Source organism: Daldinia loculata, assembly GCF_022478755.1.
Source record: "Daldinia loculata strain CBS 113971 unplaced genomic scaffold F4817scaffold_9, whole genome shotgun sequence".
Lineage (NCBI taxonomy): Eukaryota > Fungi > Ascomycota > Sordariomycetes > Xylariales > Hypoxylaceae > Daldinia > Daldinia loculata.
The window spans coordinates 344386-369968 of record NW_026054863.1 but is presented as its reverse complement, the minus strand read 5'-3'; the positions used below and the strand labels follow the sequence as shown (position 1 = coordinate 369968).

The 25583-nt window shown below is 33.8% G+C and overlaps 4 protein-coding genes across 4 annotated transcripts; 1 reads left to right on the top strand and 3 right to left on the bottom strand.

Moving 5' to 3' along the window:
- Positions 1–88: 88 nt before the first annotated feature.
- On the bottom strand, positions 89–1400 carry F4817DRAFT_369403 (B-cell receptor-associated 31-like protein; the record flags this gene model as incomplete). Its single annotated transcript, XM_049307343.1, has 3 exons — positions 764–1400; positions 534–686; positions 89–464 (listed from the first exon to the last, which is right to left on the bottom strand). Exons 1-3 carry the CDS (start codon positions 883–885, stop codon positions 89–91), a joined length of 651 nt encoding a protein of 216 aa, XP_049161708.1. The 5' UTR covers positions 886–1400.
- Positions 1401–1540: 140 nt separating this feature from the next.
- F4817DRAFT_329314 (FMN-linked oxidoreductase) lies at positions 1541–4345 on the bottom strand. Its single transcript, XM_049302259.1, has 3 exons — positions 4030–4345; positions 2082–3977; positions 1541–2014 (listed from the first exon to the last, which is right to left on the bottom strand). Exons 1-3 carry the CDS (start codon positions 4242–4244, stop codon positions 1927–1929), a joined length of 2199 nt encoding a protein of 732 aa, XP_049161707.1. The 5' UTR covers positions 4245–4345; the 3' UTR covers positions 1541–1926.
- Positions 4346–15946: 11601 nt separating this feature from the next.
- Positions 15947–18462, top strand: F4817DRAFT_329312 (galactose oxidase). Its single transcript, XM_049302258.1, has one exon. It carries the CDS (start codon positions 16399–16401, stop codon positions 17965–17967), a length of 1569 nt encoding a protein of 522 aa, XP_049161706.1. The 5' UTR covers positions 15947–16398; the 3' UTR covers positions 17968–18462.
- A 472-nt stretch (positions 18463–18934) lies between these two features.
- Positions 18935–19636, bottom strand: F4817DRAFT_357040 (uncharacterized protein; the record flags this gene model as incomplete). The annotated part of the gene is made up of 1 exon (XM_049305870.1): positions 18935–19636. One exon carries the CDS (start codon positions 19634–19636, stop codon positions 18935–18937), a length of 702 nt encoding a protein of 233 aa, XP_049161705.1.
- Positions 19637–25583: the final 5947 nt, after the last annotated feature.

Sequence of the window (25583 nt, the reverse complement as noted above, 5' to 3'; positions counted from 1 at the left end):
ACACATCCACACACTTCTCAATTCACCTCAGATAGTGTTTTACAGCTCCAGCACTAGACCCGCGGCATCACAGCAACGCATCGAAAGCTTATTTGTCCTTGCGGGTGCCAGCGGGAGGTAGGGTCTCGCCATACTTCTCGCAGAGGTCGTGGTACTCCCTGGACAAGCCCTCGGCCTGCTTCTTGAGGGTCTCGATATCGCGGTCGCGCTTCTCAATCTCGGTACGGAGGCGGGCGATTTCGCCGGGCTTACCGGCCTCGGCCAGCTTCTCGCTCTCCTTGGTCTTGCGGTCCGTGCCCTCGTACTGCTTAACCTTCTCCTCGAGCCGGAGAACCTCTAGGATCATCGTGTATGTCCGGTTCAGGATCAGCGATAGGAACAGGGTGAAACCGCACAGGTACATGTTCCGCTGGCTGTAGAACTTGCGGGCTTGAACTTCGAGACGTTCGTGGCCCATCACCGCTCTGTTAGGGGGGTGGTTAGTATAAGGTTATGGGAGAGCGGGAGAGTTAGTGGGGGGAGGGGAAGCTTACGCAGTGCCCTTCGCTGTGTCGGTGGCAGCGGCAAGCTCGAGTTGCACGCGGTAGACGCGGTTAACGCTGTCTAGGAAGAGGATAAGAATAAAAACGAAGGTAATTTTCAGCCAATACTGTAATTTAGCAACGACGGGGTTTTCGGAAAGGAAGCTGTAGTAGTTCGTAACACACGGTTAGCAAACGCTACAAATTATTTAGACGGGAGAGAATATTCATTTTCGACGTACGTAAACATCTTCCGTCGGAAGGTGAATGGCATGGGGACGACGAGTAGCATGAAGAGGGACATCTCCGCTACGAGGAGCACGAAGACCTGGTTGTCCAAAATTAGCAAGTCGAATACATTCATCGTGGGCCACAACAGCTAGCAGCATTCGATAGACTCTTGTTCGAGAATGCTTCAAAGGAAGATTGCGGATGCGGAACATACAAGCGAGTAATAGAGCGTCATCTTGGGCGAACAGCTCGTGGAAGCGTCGGGAAGGAAATTATTTTGTGTGTGTGTGTGTGTGTGTGTGTGTGTAGTGTTACTTAGTGCAGCAATGCCCAAATGTTTGTGCGTTGTCAAGGGGAGAAATTGACGTAGTTGTCGATATATGCAGATGGTGGTAATTGTCGACGTATCAAAGACGAAGATCAGGTAGAGATTCCTGTCTTAAGTTGCAATGAAGCTTTTGGGTTATAAATGAGTCTTAAGGGAAAATGAGGGAAAATTGGTGAAAAAGGTCGAAAGGTGGCCTTGTCTCACGAGAAGTTGTTACCGAGTGATAGCTGCTGGCTGGCTGTTGGCTGCTGCTGCTGAGCTGGTTTAGGTGGTGAGTGGTGGGGCTGAAAGTGGCAGGTACCCTAGTAGGTAGGTTCAATTATGTAGTATTAAAGCTTGGAAGTCAACTACGTCAGCTCTTACTGAGGAACAAATGACGTTGCAGTTACACAGCAAATCTACCTAAGGTAGGTACCTACCTAACGCTGCTTTTACCTAAGCACATTATTTAAAGCCGTCAGACAACATCCGTATCATTTTACCACAATCCGCTTGAATCATACGTCACAAATACTGGTATACTTGCAATGTCATTTCAGCCATACATCAAGAAATATTCCGAATGGGTTTATTCATTCTCTATTGAAACGTGTAGGTCTGCTGCCGCCTAACTGCTGTACCATGCAGAAGCAAATGCGATCTGGCCTGTTACGATGGAAGGCCGAGGGCCGCGTGTTCTGCGCCACAGTTCATACCAAATGTAGCAAATTACTCCATTGTATTGGTTGTGATACACAGGTATCTATCTGCTAGCAAAACTGCTTGGAAATAGGAATATCATCTGAGCTTAGGGCTTTGATTGCAACCGAATGAGTCAATACATAACCCATCAAGATAAACTAGACTTTATCCTTCCGCCTGAATCTCGTAGCTGTTAGACTTATGCTTGGGCTGAAATTTGAAACCCGGATGAGCAGGGCCTAGGAACATCTCGCTGCATTTTATGTTAGTATACTCGATATAGTAAAAGACAGAAAATAGGAAGGAAAATCGAGACGTACCTGATCTTGATCCAGTCCTTGTAGTTGTCACTTGCTAGAAGAGTCTCGAGCTCGTTCCGTCCCTTGTAAAGCGGTGGCCTGTCGTTGAGGCTAGGGGGAAGATATTCCAAGACCCCAATGGGCACGTATCGGTACGTGAAGCTCAACCACTCAAGTAAGAACCGCCTCGTGAAGCCCAGACCCAGCTCGTCGGATCCCCATGCTTCCAGTCCGTAACGGACAAACTTCTCTATATAGCCCAGTCGCTCGGACGCAGACTTATCCAGATATTGACCCTTCTCGATCTCCTCGAATAACCACGGTTTGACCATAGCGCCTCGCGCAATCATGACAGTATCAACTTTGGCCTTGTCAATATGCTCGAAGTAGTCCACATGTGAATAACAGTCCCCATTGCCGATAAAGTAGACTTTACCGCCGGCCGTGTTTGCCTGAGTGCTCTCATCCGCTTCTTTGGCCGTGTCCGTTATCTCATCCTTCTTAGCTTTGTATGACTTAACTAGGCTAGTACATTCGGCGATGTAAGACCAGTTCGCACTTTTCGTATATCGCTGCTGTCTGCTTCGTCCGTGCAATGTAATGGCCGCGCACCCGGGTGCTCCAAGTCTGTCCCGTGTGTCCGGACCCCCAAAGGCAAGCCTTTCGATTAACCTGTCTGCTGTCGGCTTCCCGTCCCGTACCCCTGTTCGTAGCTTTGCTGTAATAGGCACTTCTCCAGAGACGACATTCATACCTCGAACCATCTTCTCCAGCTTGCTAGGCGTGTCAAGAAGTCCAGAGCCAGCACCTGACTCGTATACCATGTCGATGGGACATCCGCAGTTCAAATCTACCACTCGAAGGTGAGGAAGAAATTGGGTCAAGGCCTCAGTTGCTTTCATTGCCACCCAAGGTTGATTACCCGAGATCTGGGCTCCGAATTTGAGGTCTTTCGTATTGTCGTAATCCTCTACGATTGCGCCCGGCTTAGGTGTAAATCGTGGGGATACAGTTTCCGACTCATGGGCCTTCATAAGTGCCCATTCGCCCTTCTGTCCTTGTACGAGGGGCATTCCCATGGCCATTTCCGAATATGTAATCTGAGCTCCTAATTCGACGCATAGCCGTCGGAAGGGTAGATTTCCCTGCGTAGTTAGGGGGGCTAATACCGGAGTTTCCTTCCCGAAGTAAATCTTCCTCTTCTCGGATGGCTTAAGGGGCGGGTCCACGAATTGAGCCCGGAGCTCTTCCCTGATATCAGCATTTGTACCGTCACCCTCTTGCTTTTTGGCTTGATTGTGTACTTGTCTCATAAGCTCAGTATCCTTTTCTAGCCATTTTATATACGGCTCAGACTTTTCGAACTTGACCTTTCTTCTGGCCAGATCCCACTTAGTATCGGTAGATACGACGTTGACCACGCCCGGTCGTTGATCGGGGTCTTCGTCAGTTTCCATAGCATCACTATTCCGGAGAAGTATAAGCTCTTTTCGTCCGTCTTCTCGCTCGACTTCCTTAGAGTGGCTCTTCACGAAACGGCACTTCCATCCGGCGGTACACCTACCATACTTCTCAAAAACAGGGCATTTGCCATCGAGAGTATCGAGGTCCTCACGTCGACCCTCCTTGAGATACTTGCGTAGGTCGTGAGATAAGTTACACCTTTCGCCAAATTTACACGGTTTAGGTGAGAATTCGTCGGAGTAGGTAATGCTGTTGCATAGGCGGAATGCATCTTCGTGGTTGCCAAAATTGCGGTTCTGATTTTGACCGCCTTGCTTTTTCCTGTTCTTTCCCTTCTTACCATGGCCGTCCCGAGGATCAGGTTTGCCATTGACAGAATCATTTGTGGCGATACCAGCTTCTGCTGCATCATCATCCACGACCTTAGCTTGAGCCTCAGCAGAGATAAGATATCTAGCAAATTTTGTTAACTCCGAGTAGAGATGCGAACGGGTCTTAAACTTACTCAGCTTTCACGGGCGCAACACCTCGGGTTCTGTCCTTCGACTGAGTTTGCCGGTCTTCCTGTTTTGTCTCTTCATGATCAAGCTTTTGTCTCTTAGACGCGGGACCATCAGTCTCGGTATGTGCACTGCCATTAGCATCGTGCTTCAGAGACTCGCCTAGGCTACTTGCGACTGTAGTAGCCTTGTTATCCTCAACAAGTTGTCCATCCGCCATTTTGAGGATTTTGCAGTGAAGTTACAAAAATGTTGCAAGTTTTTGGCTTGATGAATTTTTGTTTCGCGTGTCGAACTTGTACTTTTATTTTATTATTTTACTTTTATTTGTACTAAAGTTATCCAAGTACATGTACTTCGTACCGAATACATAAAGCCCCGCGCTCTGATTGGCAAATGCCCCGCCATTACATAGAGACATGTTTAAAACTTGAACTTTTAAATTTGCAAAAAAATTATGCTTTAATTGTTTTTATTTTATACTTTTATTTAAGTATAAAGCGAATAGTTTATGTTATTATTGTTAAAATAATTATACGATTATTATTTTAATTTTAATTTTATTTTTATGTTTTTAAATGTTAATAAAACACGATAAAATAAATTTATAAAAATATGTTTAATTAAAATTAATGGTAAATTTTTTAAATAAATTAAACATAAAGTATTTATTAAACATATAAATATTTAAAGTTTAAAAAATATTTTATTATATTTAATTAATATTTTAAAAATATAAATAAATTAATTAATTATATTTATGTTATATAATTAACTTTTATATATTTTATTAATATTATTATAATTTTTTTAATTAATTAAATTTTTAAAATCGCTTTATAATTAACGACTTTTTTTTTTATTATTTTATCGTATAAAATTTAAAACACATATAAATAAAATAAAAATGTTATATAAAACAAGTTTTATTTAACGATATTAATTATTATTTTAAATAACTTTAAATTAAATATTTTTAAAACGGGTTATATTTACTTGCGTTACGTAACGCGTAATCCGTGTGTTTATATTTATAAATCACGGATAAAACATTTAAAAATATTTAATTTAAAATTACATAACGTTATAAAAGTTTTTAACAGTTTTATTAATAATAAAAAAATTAAATATTATATTTATAATAATTTAATATATTATAATAACATATAAAATAATTTTAATTTTAATAATTTAAAGTTAATAATAATTACATAATGATTAAAAAGAAAGTCATTTTTTTATAATAAAAAAAAAACATACACATATAAATAAACCATATTTTTAACATAATTTTATAAATAATTTCTTTTTTTTAAACATTTTTAATATATTAATTTTAATACCATTATTATTTTAATTACTTTATTTATTATTTTATTATACGTATATATTTATTAATATTAATTAATATTATTAAATAATAATAATATAAATTAATAAAGTTAAAAAAATTATTATTACAATAATCCGGAAAACTTTATCATAATAATATATATAATAATAACATTTAATTTTTTATTAAAATATTTCGTTTTATTTATAATAAATTATTACTTTATATAATTACATAACCTTTTTAAATTTTTATTATTATATTATAATTTAAACTTATTATTTTCCGTATTTTTATTTTTTATATAATTTATATATTTTATAATATTATAATTAAAAAATTTAACGTAAGTATAAACTTACGCCACAATAACCAATTTAATTAAAATAAAAAACATAAACAAATTAAAAAATTTATTATTTTTTATTTCCGATTAATATATATTTTTTATATAATAATTTAATTATATAATTATAAAATAAAAATTAATTAACCTTTAAATAATTATTTTTAAATAAAAAATAATTTAAATATTAATAATATTAATAAATTTTAAAATTATTAATAAAAATAAATTACATATTTATATAATTAAAAAAATAATAGATAAATATTAAAAATATTTTAAAAGTTTTATAATAAATAATTTTAAAATTATATTAAAACAATTATAATTAACATTATAAAACGCGTTAATATAAAAAAACATTTATATAAAAAAATATAATGTTAATTATTTAAAAGCATTTATTAATTTTATAATATTAAATAAATCATTAATATAAAATTTTAATAAATTAAAAACTGCCATAAAAAAGTAACTTAATACATTAATATAAAAAATATCGGTATATAATACCGAAAAAAAATTAATTTACTTTAACGCATAAATATTTACGCATACGTATATTACGTTACAATAATAACAATTAACAATTTTTAACTTATAAACGTTAATACATATAATAACATACGTAAAATAAAACTTATTTTTATCCATTACTTTTACCGGAATATTATTATCCCATTTATAATATACATTATTTACTTTATAAATAATATTACTTTATTTTTTTACTTTTAACAATTTATTATTAATATTTTATATTTTACCATTTATTTAACCATAAAAACTTATTACATAACCTTTTTTTTTAATAAACGCTTAAACTTTACCAAACTTTTCCTTTTTTTTTTTTAACAAAATAATTAAAATAACCTTTAAATATTAATTAATTTTTCCCTTTTTTTAATTTTATAAAAGACAATTACACCTTTTTAAACCATTTTAAACAACGTTTACTTTTATACTTTTTTAAATATAAATTAATAAAAATATAACTTAAAATATAACTTTAAACATAATAATAATTTAATATAAAAAAAATAACTTAACTAATTAATCCTAAAAAATACATATAAACCCTTTAAACCGTTACCAAATAATTTATATATAACATTAACAATTTTATTAAACATTAAATTAAATGGAAAAAATTAATTAATAAAAAGCTACGGTTTTTTTTTTTAAATAACTCCATTACTTTTACCAGTAAATAACTTATTAAAATAAACCTTTATATTTATTATTAACCAAAACAATTAAATTTATTACAACGTTTTTTTAACATAAATCTTTAACAAAATATACCTTTTAATTATTATAAACTATTTTAAAAAAACTTAAAATAATAAAAACAATTATATAAATAAAACATATAACATTTTAAAAAATAAATTCCGATTTTTTTTAAACGTATATTATATAATAAAAATTTAATAAATTTAATTTTATACCGTATTTTCCACCATTTTTAAAAAAAAAATAATAATTTACTTTTTTTATAATATATTTTAACATTAATATTTTACAAACATATATTTAACCATAAAATAACACTTTAATATAAAACAAAATAAAATATAATATTATTAAAATTAAACAGCCATTACTTTTTTTAACATTAAAATTAAAAAAAAAAATAAAGGTAAATTAAACTTAAAAATATTAAAAATTATATTCGATAAATTATTATTATATTAACGCACTTTTAAACTAACCTTTAAAAAAAAACAATAATTTATTACAACTATTTATAAAACATACCGTAATATCTTATAATTATAACATATTTTATTTATTCCATTATATTAATTTAAAAATTTAGTAAATAAACTTTAAATATTAATCGGTATTTTTAAAAACTTTAAAAAAACGCGTTAATATATAGTTAATATTAACAATAAAAACAATAATAATAACAAATATAACATTAATTAATATTATATCAATTATAAATACCATTATAATAATAAAAAAAACAAATATAATTTTTATTAAAAATTAATTAAACATTAAAAACATTATTATTAAATATATAAAAAAAAAAAATACTAGTTTATTAAACACCCGAAAAAAAAACGTAAAAAAGCCAAAATATAATAAAAAACCAAAAAAAATTAAATAAAAAAAAACTATTTAACATTTTTAACCAATTATAAAAATATCAATAAACTTAATTTAAAAAAATTTAAAAAATTTATTAAAAAAAAAAAAATTTAAATAAACAATATATAATTACAATTTATTTTTATAACCAATTATTTTAACATTAATTTAATTTATAACTATTATTTAATAAAAAACATAATAAAAAACTTAACATTAACACCATTTTTATTTTTAATTAATATATAAAAAATATATTTTAAAAAATTATATTAAATATAAAAATAACATATATATTAATAACAAATAAAAAATAATATTAAACTTTTATTAATAAAAACTTAAAATATTATAACAATTTAAACATAAACCGCATTAATAAAATAAATATATACTTTAAAAACGATTTATTTATTAAATTATTAAAAATTATAATTATTAATACTTTATTTAATAAAATAAACTTTTATATAATAAAAACTAATACTTTATTTTTTTTTTTTATTAAAAACATAAACCGTTTAAAAGTATACTTTAATAATATCATTAACCAATTAATTAATAAAAATGGTATAATAATTTAAATTATATAAAAATAAAAATATCCATAATTTTAACTTAATAATACCACTTATTTTACAAAAATAAAATTACGCCGTTTATATATACACTTTAATTATTTATTTATTAATAAACTTTATAATTTTTTTAATAAAACAAAATATAAAATAAACCTTAAAAACCTTAAAAAAATCAATAAATTTTACCATTATTATTAAATTAAAAATAAAACATTATAACGTTTTAAATTTAATTTAAAATACTTTAATATAAATTTTAATTATAAAATAATTATTAATATTATATATTTAAATAAAAAACCAATCTTTTACGTAATTAACATAATAATAAAATTTTAAACAACTTAATTTATACATAACATTTTTACAAAAAAAACTTAAAAAATATTAAAACAATATTAAATTAATATTTACTTTAATTTATTTAATATTATTAACCATAATATAAACATTAATTTTAACAATGTTAAATTTTACAATAAAACTTATTTTATAAACATTATTTATAATCAAATATTAATTAAAACATATTAATTTATTAACAAAATTAAAAAATACCATGGTTTAATTTAAAAAATATATAAAATTATTTTTAAAAAAATATAAAAATCGAAAAAAACCCGTTTTTAAATAACAATTAAAACTATTAATAATATAACAAATCTTAATAATTTTATATTTATATTATTAATATTTAACGTTTACTTTAAAATTAATATAAATTTACTTTTTATGTTATTATAATTATAAAAAATTTAAATAATATAAAAAATTATAATTAAAATAAAAAAATTTAAAGTATAAAAAACCATTTATAACGTTTTAAATATATAAAACAAATTTAATATGTTAAAGACGTTATTTATATCATTGCCAATTAATAATAATATATTAATTTACTAAAAAAAAAATAAATAAAAAAAACTATATAAAATTATTATAATTATAAATAAAAACATAACAATCGTTTTAAATACGTTAAGAAATATTTTTACGTTTTATAATATATACGTTAAATTATATATATAATTAAAAATAAATTTTAAAATCGAATTATTATTATTATTACCACAATTTAACTTGGCTAATTATAAAGTCGTTTTTGATAAAAATTTAAATATATTTTTTATAAACGTAATATATATTAACATAAAAAAGAAAAATAATTATACTTTTATTTTAAAATTAAAATTAAATAAAAAAATAATTACTTTAAAAAAGTTATATAAAACTTTTAATATAAAAAAACTAAATATTTTATTTATTAATAATATTTTACAGTTTAAAATATATAATAAAATAATTTATTAAAACGTAACCATTTTTAAATTTTATATAATTTAAAAAATTAAAAGTAAAAATACGTTAACATTATATAAAAAGTTTTAATTTATAATATAAAAATATAAAAATTTTAATAAAAAGTTTATTATAATATACACTTTTATAATTTAATATATTAATTAACGTTTAATATTTACATTAACATTTATTTTAAAACAACAAAATATAAAAGTAATAATTTAAAATATTATTATAACATATATATAATTTAAAACTTTTATATAAAAGATAATATATATATATTTTTTTTTAAAATTAAAAATAAAATACCTTAAAAAAACATTATTATAAATAATTAAACTTTTATATAAACTAATAAAATTAAACATATATTAGTTTAAAACTTATTTTAAATATTATTAAAAAAAATTAAACATAATTTTATTAACTTTTAACTTATATTTATTAATTGTAAATTTTAACTAACCATTTAACGTTATAAGTTTTTAAATAAATAATATATTAAACATTAATATTATAATTTTTTTAATTAAAGAAAATAAAGCTTTTATAAAAGCAAATATTAAAATAAAACCATAAAAAATATTAAAACCGGAAACAATTAAAAACTTTAATAAATTATGTATTATAATTTATAAAAAAACGATTATTACCATTTAAAAAAGTTAAATTAAAAAATTAAAACTATTAAATTTAAAAATATTTAATATAATAAAACATTATATAAAATAATAAATAAAAAACGTTTATATTATATCCATTTATTAATTTAAAACAGTTTTTAACTATTTTATAACAATATAATACGTAAAATTTGGTTTAAAAGAAATAAAAGTATTAAACGCGTAAATTAAATAATAAATGAAATATAAAAACCAAAATTTTAATTTTATTAAATTAAATTTATAAAATTTATAATTATACGTTTTTATAAATAAATCGTTTATTAATAACCAAAATATAAATTTTTAAATTAATTATATTATTATATTTAATAATAAAAAACTTATAAATTATAATAATAAAATATGTATTATAAATAATATCGTTTATTAATTATTTACCAAATATAAATAAATTATTTATAACATATTTATAAACAAAATTTATGGCATGGTATAAAGGTTTAACGTAAGTTATATTATTTATAATATAATTAATATAATTTTTAATTAAATAAGTTTTTTTTAAAGTTTTTTTTATTTTATATACCGACTTTTTTTTATTATATTAATATTTTATTTAAATAAATAACATTAATAAAAAAAAGTTAATAATTAATTTTATGGCTTTATAATAATTGTATAAAAATTAAAAAATTAATAATATTTGTTAAATTTATAACAAATATAATTTAACCAATGTAATGACGAAAGTTTTGTTAAATAAAATTATGTAAATATTAATAAAAAATAATTAAATTAATTTAAAATTAAAAAAATAAGTAAAAAAAAAAATTACAAAATAATAAAATAAATTAATTAACGGGAAAATTTATAATTAATTAATTATAAAAAGAAAATAAAATAAATAATAATTATATAATAATTAAAAAAAAAGTTATTTTTTTATAATAAAAGAAAAACATACGTATATAAATAAGTTATACTTTTAATATGGTTTTATAAATAATTTCTTTTTTTTAAACATTTTTAATATATTAATTTTAATATTATTATTATTTTAATTACTTTATTTATTGTTTTACCATACGTATGTATTTACTAATAATTAATAATATATTTAATTTATTTTTTTAACTTTTTTATATATTTATATAACATTACATTTTTATATATTAAATTTTAACGTTTAAAAATCTTTAACGTTTTAATTATTTAATATTAAATTTTATATAAAATATTTAAATATAATAATTTAATATTTTATAATTACGTAATATAAAATCCTTTTTTTTTTTTAATAATTTAAAGTTAATAATATTATTTTTTAAACTTTTAACTTTTTTTATATATTTATATTAAGTTTTAACGTTTGTTACGGCTATTGTTACGCGTTACGGTTAACGCGTTACGACCGGTGTTACGACCGGTGTTACGATTGTTATTACCATTTTTAACATTTTAAAAGACTTAAAACGCGTAAATTTAATCGATAAATTTAATGATAAAATTAATACGATTATATAATTAATTATTATTTATTATAAACGTATGTTAATATTATTATTTTAATAATATTATTAATGTTATTATTAATATTATTTTTTTAAAATATTAAACGTATATTTTTAATATATAAAATTTTAAAGTTATTTTAAATTATAAATTTAATGTTATTTTAAAAAGTTGTTTTAAGTTTTAATTGGTTAAAAAATAATGTAATTAAAAAAAATATAATTTTATAAATAATATTAAATTTATGGTTTAAATTTATTAAAATAAATTAATTATTATATTTTTTACGTAATAATAAAATTATTTAATTAATTTTATAAAAAATTTATTAAACGTGCGTTAAAATATGGTTAACCAATTAAAAACCAAACTTATATGTGGCGTAAAAAACATTTTTAAAGTTATTTAAACATTTCCCGTAAACGTTTGCGTAAACAAGTAACGCAATTAATAATAAATTATAAAAATTAATATATTAATATAATTAATTAACCGGAAACAATTACGAGTAAAGTTATTTTAATAAACTTAAATTAATAACGTAAATTTCGTTATACTTTTCTTGTTATACCTTTTTTTAACCAATTACATTTTTAATTTATTTTTTTTATAAATTTTACATTTTTAATTTAAAATAACTTAAGCAATTTTTATTATATTAAATTATTTAATATTAAAAATAATATTAAAAATAATAATATTAACGCGTTAAAAATAAATTTTAATTAATTTAAAACATTTATTAACTTTATTATTAATAAATATACGCGTTTTAAATATTTTTAAATGTTAAAAATAATTTATATTAATCGTAACACCGGTTATAACACCGGTTATAACACCGGTTATAACGTTTTTAAAAATATATTACGTTAAAGTTTATAACATTATAACGTAATGTTATATAAATATATAAAATAATTAAAAAACTTAAATAATTAAATTAAAAATTTTAAGTTATAAAAATAAAAAGTATTTTAAATGTAATTGTAAATGTAAATGTACGGATGTAAATATTAATACATTATTTTTGGTATTATTACGTGTTTTTAAACGTTAAAGTTTATAATATTATAACGTAATGTCGTATAAATATAAAAAAAAAATAAAAAAGTAAAAAAAACATAATATTAACTTTAAATTATAAAAATAAAAGTTATTTTATACGTTATTATTAAATATTAAATTATTGTAAATATAAAGTTTAATTTTTAAAAAGATTTGTTTTAACGTGGTTAAAAACGCCCGAGTTGTTTTAAATTAAAATTTATTAAAACTTATGTTTTAATTGCTTTTTTAAACCTGTAAACTTATAAATATAATAATACAAACCAGGCGTTTTATGGCGCTTGTGGCGCAATTGGGCGTAAGCTTGATTTTAACGAATTTTAGTTTAAGTTTACTGAGATAAAAGTAAAGATACTTTTTATATACGCAATGTTATTTCAATAGCTTAAACCAGAATTCGAAAAGCGGGCTTCGCCCGCTGGCTTACGCCACAAACGCCACAAAACGCATGGTCCATGTGTTTGTATCTGTGGGTCACGAGTTAAGTATTTTTCGAATTTTGGTTTGAGTCAATTTGGGCGCCAAGGCCGCAAAAGTGGCACAACTTTTTCAAAAATACCATGTTTATAATAACTTAATATTTAATAATAACGTACAAGATGGCTTCTATTTTTATGACTCGGGGCTAATATTTTACTTTTTTTACCTTTTTATCTTTTTTGCATATCCGTACGGTATCGCGTTGTGATATTGCAGGCCTTGACGTTGAAAAGATAATGTTGGTACATTACCAAAAAAGCCGCAGTCAACACCACAACAACATCTATAACAACACCCATAATACCTGCAACCATGTATAAAATGCTTTAGGGGCTATTATTCAATTACCTAAACCTTCCCGGCTTTTTTTTATACTCGTACAGCCTCGTTGCGTGTTGCGCGTTGCGACCGGTGTTGCGACCGGTATTGCAGCTAATATTGGCCACTTTCATCAACACTACAACAACACCCGCAACACCCGCAACACCCGCAACCACGTATAAAATGCTTTAAAGGCTACTATTTAATTGCCCAAACCTTCCCGGCTTTTTTTTATACCCGTACGATCTTGTTGCGTGTTGCGGCTACCGCGTTGCAACGCGTGTTGCAACCGGTGTTGCGACCGGTGTTGCGGCCACTTTCAACACCCCCGAGAAGCTTAAAAGGCATAAATTTAATCAATAGACTTAATAAAAAGGTTAGTAATTATTATATAATCAATTATTATTTACATTAAACGCGTTAATAATTAATGCTATTTTAATGAGTGTTTATTTAGGGGTAAAAACGATTAAATTAACTTAGACCAGTGTTAGAAAAATTGTGAGGAAAGGTAAGTTAGGGTTGTGATTGGTCAAAAAGTGATGTGGCTAAAAGGGTACAACGAAACGAACTTTTTTTCCAACACTGGTCTGAGCTACTGAGATAAACGCAATGCTAAATCGATGATTAAGTGATTAATTTATTAGAGAGTATTCCTAATAGTAACTTGGCTACACAGTTGTATTTCTCATTGTATACCATATCTACATCAGATAACACAGCGAGCATGAGGTAGTCAACCTCCAAATACCCCAACAAGGATTACCATCCTATTTTCACATGAATGTACATAAACCATATAACCTTCCATGCAAAGATATCTTCTAAAAGGTCAGATGACACGAACACGATGTGCTGCGTTGGCCATCTCCCGCACCAGCCTCGTGTCCGTATATGTAAAGGTTAGTAAATGATACACTGCAGTCGTGCGGCGAAAAAAGGCGACTAAATATGAGCCTCTTTTCGTGTGTTACACCCACACATGATTGACTTAAAATATAAAGCTTAGCTTAAAGAGATTTGGTTACGGCTATTAAGTTCCGATAATTTATTAACTTGGTATATAAAATCGAATATATAATTTATTAAGTCCGATTTTAAACATTTTTTAAAGTATTAAATAAACGGTTATTAAAATAAAAGTTTTTAATTAAAAACATTAAAAATAAACATAATTTAACTTTTATTTAAATATTAATAAAATAAAATAAATTATTATATAATTATATATAAAATAAAAACATAACCGTGTTAAATGTAATTTTATTAACGTTAAAATATAAGGTTTAAATACCGTATTTTTATAATAAATAAAAATTAAACCGTAAATTTACCGTTTAAAGTTTTAATATTATTTAAATGTTTAAATGTTTTAATATTTTAATTAATATTTATTTAAATGGTATATATTTAATTAAATATTTAAATAATTTATATGTTTATAAATGGTTTTTTTTAACAAATGGTTTTTTTATAATTTAAAAAAATGTAATATTAATAAATAATTAAATAAAAAAATCGCGATTATTATTTTATATATTTAAATAATTATAAATTATACGCGTTTATATATAATAATGTATTTAAATAATAATTTTATAACCGTAACCGTAACCGTAACTATAATATGTTTAAAAGTAAAATAATATTTATTTTAATAATAATTTAATTAATTATTTATTATACGTTTTAATTTAAAGTAAATACGCGGTAATATATATATATATTTTATTTATTACACTTTTTTAAACCGTATTAAAATTAAAAAAAAACCGTTAATTAAAAAAAAAACCGTTAATTAAAAAAAACCATTTATAATAAAAAAACCGTTAATTTAAAAAAACGTTTAACTTTAAAAATACCGTTATAAAACAATACCGTTAATAAATTTAATTACCGTTTTTTTTTTATATTAAAAAATGTAATTATTTAAACAATTAAACCGTGGATATACGGTATTAATACGGTTTTAAAGTTTAATATATTAACGTTAATGTTATATATAATATATAAATTAACTTTACTAGCTTGGTGGCATACTATTATTGGTAGTTTATACTCATAATATACAAATATACGTGGGATAAAAGGCAGGTGCCGTTATCGTTATCACCCCGTTGCAGTAAGTGCAGGTACGTATAAGCCCCCGGCAAGGCGGGGGGGGGGAATACGCGGGATTGGTCAAGGTGGTACCCATTTGCTCAAAAGTTTCCGACTCGTTCAAACCACTTTTTCCTTGCTTCATCTTCTCTTTCTAGAAAAGTGCCCAATTTCATGCAGGGGCTTGAAGAAAGCAAGGGATGCCCGCGTGGCCCGTCAACAAGTTCAACCTTGACCATTTTGTATTAGAACCGTTTTTTTATTAATCTGTCATCATTCTGTGCTCCGGATTTCATACTGGCATCATCTATTTTGGCCTTGAATAGCTTTCAACCCGTTTCAGCCTTTGCTTAAGGGTCAAATACGCCCTTTTTTTGAAACTGCCCTACCTTAACTGTTCTACCCTGTAGTTTTAAACCCCATGCCTTAAATCTTTGCTCAAGTTTCTCCATGCCCTTGCGCGACTCGCCTACTGACTACCGAGAGACTAGGCTAGGTGGATAGGCTGGGCAATTGACCGTGTGACGTATTTTCAGCAGACCACGATTTAGAGCCCCCTAGCTTCGGACGCGGAACGTAGGCCATGTTATTCGAGAACCATGCCCTCCGCTAACGAAACTATGGCCGATAACCCACGATCGCCCTCAAGCAACAAGTCGAGGACCATCCGATCCCAAAAGATCGCTCCGTCCTCCGCCGACGGCGACAGTGGAAACGAGGCCCAAGACCGAGCTGCTGCCCCTACCCGAAGCCACACACCAGGTCACCTCTCATCCAAGAGCCAGGGAACTTCCTCGAGTAAACGCAAGGCATCCGAGCCCTCGATACGTTCACGTTCGCAGTCCGTCTCTAATAAATCCGCGTTTGCCGTGCCACCGCCCCAGTCTGCTCCGACGCCTATCCCTACTCTCACCCTTCGGCGCCATGGTGACTATACTACTCCCATACCGTCTGATCCGCCGGTCGGATCATCTAGCCTAGACGATGGGCGGCGGCCGGTAGCTATGCGCTCGACATCGGCCATCGCCGGCCGGGCCACGACTGCGAGCACGGGGTCGGGAGCCTCTGGTGGATCTCGCAAGGCGTCCGCCGCTCCACGGCCGCGTGGTCCCCATGTCCCCTTTCCACCTCTCCAAGATCCCAAGACAGCACCCGATGTGCCCGCTGCACCTTCATCAGGCATGTATTGGTCGCGAGCACCGGTATCCGGAGCCCCCCACACTCCACTCCGTGCACACACGACGACTCTAATCGGGAGCAACGTATACGTCTTTGGGGGTTGCGACTCGCGTGCCTGTTTCAACGAGCTATATGTCTTAGATGCGGACTCGTTCCACTGGAGTAGCCCACATGTGTCGGGCGATATACCTGTTCCACTGCGTGCCATGACGTGCACAGCCGTTGGTAAGAAATTGGTGGTGTTTGGTGGTGGAGACGGCCCGGCTTATTATAACGACGTGTACGTGCTGGATACGGTTAACTTTCGGTGGCATCTGCCGCGGATAGTAGGGGACCGGACGCCGAGTGCGCGGCGAGCGCATACGGCCTGCCTGTATAAAAACGGCATCTATATGTTTGGCGGTGGAGACGGAATACGTGCTCTGAACGATATATGGCGGCTCGATGTCACAGATGTGCATAAGATGAGCTGGAAGCTAGTATCAAGCCCCTCGCCAACCAGCTCGAATGGAGCGGCAGTCAAAGATACTAGCCGACCTAAAGCGCGGGGCTACCACACAGCGAATATGGTAGGAAGCAAGTTGATCATCTTTGGAGGATCTGACGGCGGCGAGTGCTTTAATGACGTATGGGTATACGACGTGGACACGCATGCCTGGAAGGCGGTGCACATCCCCGTGACGTTTAGGCGGTTGTCACACACTTCGACGATCGTAGGCTCATATCTATTCATCGTCGGGGGCCACGACGGCAATGAGTACTCCAACGATGTGCTGCTTCTCAACTTGGTTACCATGACTTGGGACAAGCGGAGAGTATACGGCCTCCCCCCCAGCGGCCGCGGATACCATGGCACTGTGTTACATGATAGCCGGCTCATCGTAATCGGTGGCTTCGACGGCGGTGAGGTTTTCAGCGACGTCTGGATCCTCGAGTTAGCTGTACACGCGTATTACTCGCAGATAAGCCATTTTACTATCGAAGTCTAGGCCAAACTCGAGTTTACCGCTGCGAGTTTGGAGAATCTTGGTTCGGGCTGCTAGCATCCAAGGGGCCGCTGAAGGTCAGATTTATGCGGCCATGTTGGTTTATTTATCAGCCTAGTCTAGCGTGGACTTTGGACTATATTACATATCATTCTGATAGCGTTGTTCTTTGTCTAAGACGGCCCAATTTGGGCCTTTATTTCATCAAGTGCCATCCATGTCTACGCAAGGACACCCCATCCTGGGGGCTCTTTTGGCCACCTGTAGGCCGTTGTGGATAGATGGGGGCTACATATCTACGCAAATGTAGCTATTAGACATCATTTTGAATTGGGATCGGGATGATATTATTGCTTTGAGCGTGCCGTTGCTGATCTTGGGTCTTTTGGGGCGCCGGGACACGTAAAATGGGTAAAGAAAGGTGGATTGATATCTTGTACAGTCGGATCAGGTCACAGGATGGCATACAAATCCAGTACCTACAAGTAATATGGTCCATGTTATATAATATTAAAGCATGGATGTATCATCGTCTATCAATCATATCGCCTCCGTCCCCCCTAAATATGCTAAAAAATAATATCCATGGCCTTTTTTCATTCCTTTCCTCCACCCCCTCCCTTAATCTCTACCTTCGACGGCAGCGCAATGTAGAAAAAGCGACGTAGTCTTCCACGCTTGCTTGCTTGCTTGCTTTTTGTATTGGTACATGAAGAGAGCAAGAGACGAGTGAAATGATGAGAATCACCTAACCCAACCCAACCGCACACGGCCGAAACTCCGGGACAATGATTGATGCAAAGGAAAATATGCAGGTGAATCCGGGACGCAATGGAAATGCCTAGCCGCTCTACTCGCTCGGCAGGCGGCGCCTCATCTAGCCTAGCCTAGCAGCCCGCTCCCATCATGTCTTCCAATTATCCCATTCCCTAGCGGCGTTCAGCCGCTAGGTACCTACCCACCAGCTGCTTTATTGCGAGTTTTTCTTCTGCGTCTTCTGGGCGGCGAGCCGGCGCTCCTCAGCGGCAACCATATCCTTCCACAGATCCTGGCCCTCGTACTCCTCCTTGCGGACGCGCTTCTCGATCAGGGTCTTGTGCTCGGGGTCGTTGGGGTCGAGCACCTTGACAGTCTCCCACCGGCCGGTTCCGGATCGGGCATCGGCCGTCTCGAAGGCGGCGGTGGCGACGAGCACGGCTAGCGTTAGGCCTTGGGCGTACACACGGGCCTGGACGAGCTTCTGCGAGGTGGAGAGGTACTTGTTGCGGCCGACGATACCCAGCGCGACGCCCATGGCGGCGATCCAGGAGGCGAAGACGATAGAATACCTGTTTTCGCGGCCCCAGGTGGTGAAGCGCTCCCATGTAGTCTCTTGCTGGCGGATGAGCTCCTGTGTGCGCTGGGCCTCGTCGACGTAGAAGTTCATGGGGTTGTTGGCCCTGTGGAAGGCATTCGAATACCGCTCGGCGTTGACGATTGCGCCAAAGGTACCTGTGGATGTGACGAGGAAGGCGCGGAAGGGGAGCGTGAGCGATCGGAAGGCTGGGTACCGTCGCGATGCGACCATGACGCCAACTAAGCCGGCACCGAGACCTATGGTGCCACCGATGATACCACCCGTTAGAACTTCGCGATAGTGCGCTTGTTCTTCCTCTTTCGAAATAATCTTCATGGCTGCGGCTTTATGATTATATGTAGTGCGGGGTTTTATCGATTCTTTCGACTACTCCGATACTTCTTTATATCGTAGGGAGTCCGATGTCTTGTCTTGTCTTGTCTCTAGTATTACAAGATCTGTATAACTCTAGGTCGAAGTGTGGATATCTTAGGATAATATCTAATAGGTATGATTGCTTTGAATGTATATTATCGTGATAGCTTGGTGTCTCCAGGTCGGTACGCGGGGTATTATATTTGAGGAACCGGTAAGATGGAAATTGAACGGTGACAGAGTTCAATTGAGCAGTTTGCGATTGGCTCCTCTTCGGGATTCAGGCGGATTCAAGCGGTGACTGACTCTTAGTAACATAACACAACGTCAACTTGACGAAGCTGTTCGCAAAGGAGAAAGCCGGGAAAAAATTACATGATGTAATCCACTGATGGCACGTTCCGGCGCAACTCTGGCGCACTCTGGTACGATGGAATGTGGGTCGGCCAAATAGAGCAGAGCCCGAGTTATTCCCGTATTGTGGCTAATACTTTGTGGCTTACGCAGCAGTCGTATAAGCCTTACAGGCTAAAGTGTGCTAAAAAGGCCTAGAGGAGCACTGAAGCCACACTTAAACTTCATAAAGGTACCTATTACGAAATTAGTGCCCGCTGTTCGCCGTTTGCTCGCCGTTAAATACAAGGGCTTTCGGGGTTTGGCAATTAGTTTTCGCATTTAGTGGCCAACTCGGCGTCTTCCGCCAAACTCAGCTGTCGTACTTCCGTTGTACTTCCGTCGTACTTCCGTCGTACTTCCGTCGTTATAGAATGCGACAGCCGCCGTCTTCAACCTACTTAGCGACAAACCTCCGTAAGGCTGCGGCTGTTGTCGCGGTATTTCAGGTGAACTTTATCGGCGGTGCGGCGCGTCTTTCAGATTTTCAACTCCGAATAGCAGTATAGTTCAATAATTGCCTCCGCGGACTTAGCTGAATAGGTCGAATAGATGGAGCTCGGGCGAAGCACATGATATTTACAGCATTTGACCCAACCATCTGATTTTGTAACGACCTAGGATATCCTCAATGTTCTATTCTTAACTATAGTTAATCCGGATAGAGGCTTTGAAATACTCAGTTAAATTTACCTGGCAGCCTAGGAAGAACACAAGGAACGGCGTATCCAAACATTCGTGGAATCCGGTCCGTGAAGGAGTAGAAGCCCGGGGGTCTCGGTCAAATCATCGGAGCTTACGCTCCAGTATAACCATTCGCTTCCTGATGGTACAAGTCTATCACGTGCCGTAAATGATCGTCTTGGCGTCTCTTGTCAGCTCCGTGTCCAATGCATCCGAACTGTCTTAGCTCAGCCAGGGCTAAGCGGGACAAGCGCAGGGAGATACCGTTTTATGCGTTGCAACTCACCTGCTGCTGCGGGTGGGTCTGGTAAGGCTCGGTTAAAGCTGACACGCAGTCAGACGACGGAGCTAGAGCCAACAAATTCTGGAAATATTCTACCTATGTAAAGGAGAGGTTAAGTCTCTCTGTCAATATGTACCTAGATATCTAGACAGCATTCAAAATATATTGCTCGGTATGAAACCAGGAAATACACACCTTAGTCATTTTAGTTATAAGGATTTGAAACATTTACTTACCTTGATAACTCATATGCACCTACCCCGACCATGCGGGCAAGCGTAATAATGACTTTAGTCCGCAATAATATAGGATCTAAGACCAAAGTGCCACTAGAAACAGAGTATCGTCGGTCCTTCTTCCGGAAAAGACTGGCAATAAGACGTCCGTGTTAAGTAGGCAACTTGGTAAGGAAGGCTTGATCCGATAGATCACTAGGAGATCCAGATGGCCGCACGAAACGGGGTTGCTCCAGGATGATCGATCACAATTTCCCCCCCAGGCGAGCCGGCGCCGTGGCGCGCATGGCAAGTTATGAGAGCCAATCCCACGCGAATCCGCTGAAGCGAGCAGAGTGGCTCTCGCTACTGTGTTACCGCGGCTCGGAGATGAAGTCTGACATTTTGAGACGACAATGCCAAAAGATGGCTAGAAATGCTAAGCCGGCACTTCAGCGGCATCTTGTGTAATAGGTTGCCATTAGCCACGAGACCGTCTCTCTGAGTGACAGCTTTAAAAAAATGGTTTCAGAACAGACTGACGCCGTCTCATCTCTATTCCATCTCTATATAGTTAGCGGTCCATCTAGAACGAATGTTGGGTTGCTAGGTTAGCTAGTTGACTGTAAGGTGGGAATCGTGAGGATCGAGATTGTGTGCGGACTGCAGAGTGGAAGATGCTTCTGTGAGCTGTGAGGCTTATTCCGGGGCTGGCGCCTCTGGGCCAGTGAAATTCGAAGTGGGAATTGGGAATTAGGTCTCGTTAGCGTTGTTAATATGATTAGCGTATTCTCCCCCTTGTCTCCCCTTGCAGGGACCCGGGGACGAGATATAAAAGTGGAAACATGCTTGGAAGCACGCTGCACCTTACTTGCGTCCTGTGCGTGCCAAAGTGCTCTTTGCGGAAATCTTAATTCAGGGTCCAAATGCGCTAGTGCACATCATAGAAGAAGAAAAAAAGCAAGCGCCGTTAACACGGAAAATGTACATCCATCATGTACATCTAGATTTAGGGTACGTACCGCAACGAGTTGTGCCTCTCGGCCCTCGCCTTGTGCCTCGCACATCCGCACCCGGGGGAGAGGATCAGCGAATAAGAATATATAACGGAACGGTTGATTGGACACGGCAGTTCGATCCTTCCACATGCGACCGTCTAAAAAGCGGTGAATATTCCGCTCGAGCGTCATCTTTGTCATACGTACATACATACATAGAGCACACATACCCGTATTAGGTACCTCATAATGTAAGCACACAAACGGGTGACTCTGTCTAATATGTAAGAATGCCACTTTGAAGCTGAGGTCAGAATATTATTAGAGTATACAATTGTTGTAACACACTTAACTATGTGTAGTAGTAGTGGTAGTATATGACTCGGTGTAGGTCGTCACATTTTCAGCTATAAACTTGAATGGAGGATATTCCCAGACAAGCTACCCCCGGCGGAGTTGACATCAATATCACGCGGATATATTGAGGGGGTTTGGGATGAGTTTCCAGTCAAATGGAAAGGAAGACAAGTAGGGTCGAGATCACCAATTAGTATCTAGACCTACCTGTTTAAGCCTTCAATTCCGTCATAAATGCGGAACTGCGCCCATTTGTCGCGGGGTTGGCTGCTAGCTGGATAATTACAGATTCCCAGAAACCTTGGAAACCATCATTCTGGATCGGAGATCATCATTTTCGAGATCGATGGGATAGATTTGCGGCGTTCTAATACTCATGGACCTATAATACGTTATCTCCAAGCCTCTCTTTTACCGTAAACAGGTAGTTAGGCACTGCTGGATAGCTATGTTACTGCTATATAAGGTGGAGGTGAAGTCGCAACGTAATGTCGCACGTAAGGCTTACGACGAGGATAGAATATGGGGTTGAACAACATGGTATTTCTTGCATATCGAATATCCCCGGTCTACATATCGTCCTGCATATTACGGGCATATTATAGGTGACCAGGCGGCTTATATACATGGACCGAAATAAATCATACGCGGGTGCCATCCGGTTGCTGAGTTATACAATTATACTACGTTGTCGTAGACGTTTTAATATACAAGTAAGCCTAATGTTATCTATCACTCCTTGTCTTGACCTATCACTTATAACCAAGAGGGTGGGAGAGCTACGTAGGTGGATAGGCTAGTAGGCTGATACTACATATGTAGGTAGCTTTGAGTTGGTGATAGCCTATCTAGGTATGTATTGTGATGTATTATGGTGGTTGGTTTGCTCGATTCTCAGAAGACAAATAAAAATACCCGAAGGCCGAATATTCGGTAACTTCTTGTTCCTGCTTTCAGCTCGGCGTCGCAAGGCTTCGAGGACGAAAATTGCCGCATCAGCTGAACCTCAAAAAAAATATACGAAAAGTCCCAACAATAATTAACAAGCATAACTAGCCCAAGCCTTGCCTGCCCGTTTAGGTAATGAGGCACTCGAGGCCGATGTTTGTGGGTTTGCCAAGTCTCGAGACCAACCACAAACCCCTACCGTAGTAATTATTTGAATTCCATTAGGTATTTGATTTTTATTTGATAGAATGGTCTAATACTGTATTGGCTAGATTAAGGTTGTTTGCGCACTTGCTTGCGTCCGCTCGTGCGACTAGCCGAGACCAATGAGAAGAGCCGGCGAACCGAATATGGCTTCGAATTGGATTATAAATGGAAACGTCGAGTGGTCTAAGACGCGCACCAACGAGACGGCGGAGCGCAAGACCTCCTCGGCTTACGGGTTTATATTGAAGCTATCAGTAAGAGACTAAGCGCCGTATCTACTATTATCAACCATTATCAGGACTGGAGGGTTGCTAGTAAGAATTAGTGGTGGCGTCTGAGAGGCTCTGATTTGATTCATAAAGTGGCGTCAAGATAGTCAAGAGCTACATACAGCATGTGATTGTAATTCGACGGGATGCCAGGACGCCCAGGGTATGAGTCAGGGCAACATCTAGCGAATGGGACATTGCCGCACTAGGTAAATGGGAACTCTTCGTACGGAACAGGCCTATCCCGTATAACCAATTTTGACAGGAGAACCTTTTTTTTTGTTTTTTGTATTTTCTTGTAGTTGGTACTGTAACTGTATAAGTGTACCTATTCCGTACAGAATATGTAGCTAGAAACTTAAGTCCCGATTGCGTTGGCCTATCCCCAGCTTGTCCCAGTACGAATATATATGCATCTTCTCATGCAAGCAGTTAAATTAACGAGGGTGAAGTTGCTAATGGCCGCATTGTGCGGCAATTCGTGCGTGAGAATGAGCTTATACGGCCTCGTCCGCGGTCGAGTCATACACGCATGCTGCCCGTCATTCTAGGTACTAGCCCGTCCTGCCTGCTTACCGGTACCCCCAGTCTCCTACGCATTCATACGGCGCGCAAAGCATGATACTTGCTGTCACGTGTGTATCCCACATGTGTATCCCACATGTATATAAACACTAGATCTTCCCTTTTATAACTTAGTCAATACAACATCGAATGCAACACATATCGTGATACTCGCGGGTAAGTCGAGTTGGCTGAGATCCAAGGCTGGGTATAGCCTTGTTTAGATCAAACTTATTTTAACCGTCTAAGTTGTGTAAACGGGAAATATTGTGAAGGTAAACGGCAGCCAGGCCGAGATGGTAGCAACTATTATTATATTCTTGTACTATGACGCACGAGCATGACATCAAAATCCCTCCCGTCTATCTTCCATCACCAAACGTCGTGTATAAGTAGCATTTAGCAACATCATCATCATCATACCTAATCATTGATTCCCCAAAACTCGAATTCAACAGTAATGTAAGATCAAACTTATTATTAGGATTGAATAATAATAATAATAGTCTCAAAAAAGATGAAACTTATTGACATCTATTATGTAGTAGCAAACGGAGGCTTGAACCCCCTCCCCCCCCAAGTTAGGACCCTAGTAAGTCCCACACGCATCGGCTTTCCCTAAATCGGTGTCGAGTCGCTCAACATCCCTGGATCCTTAACTCCGTAACAGACTTAGACTAAACAGACCACTAAATAGACCTAGCCGTTGGGTGTAACATCGAGCCATGTGAGTTCCACACCATCTCTTCAAAAAAACGAGTTTGAATAATAAGAACAATACGATGCCCCGATGCCCGATACAGCTCTCTGCATTTATATTATCAATAAGTAGTAACTGGTGAACTTGTCATAGTCGTTTGTTTTTAGTTTCCCATTCGATCTTTGAGTAACGTGAACTTGATTAGAAACCGGACTAGAAACAACCCAAACCCTTCATCGAAGCTTCGATATCCCTGCTATCCTAGTGTGGAATCGCCGGGTGGATGAAAT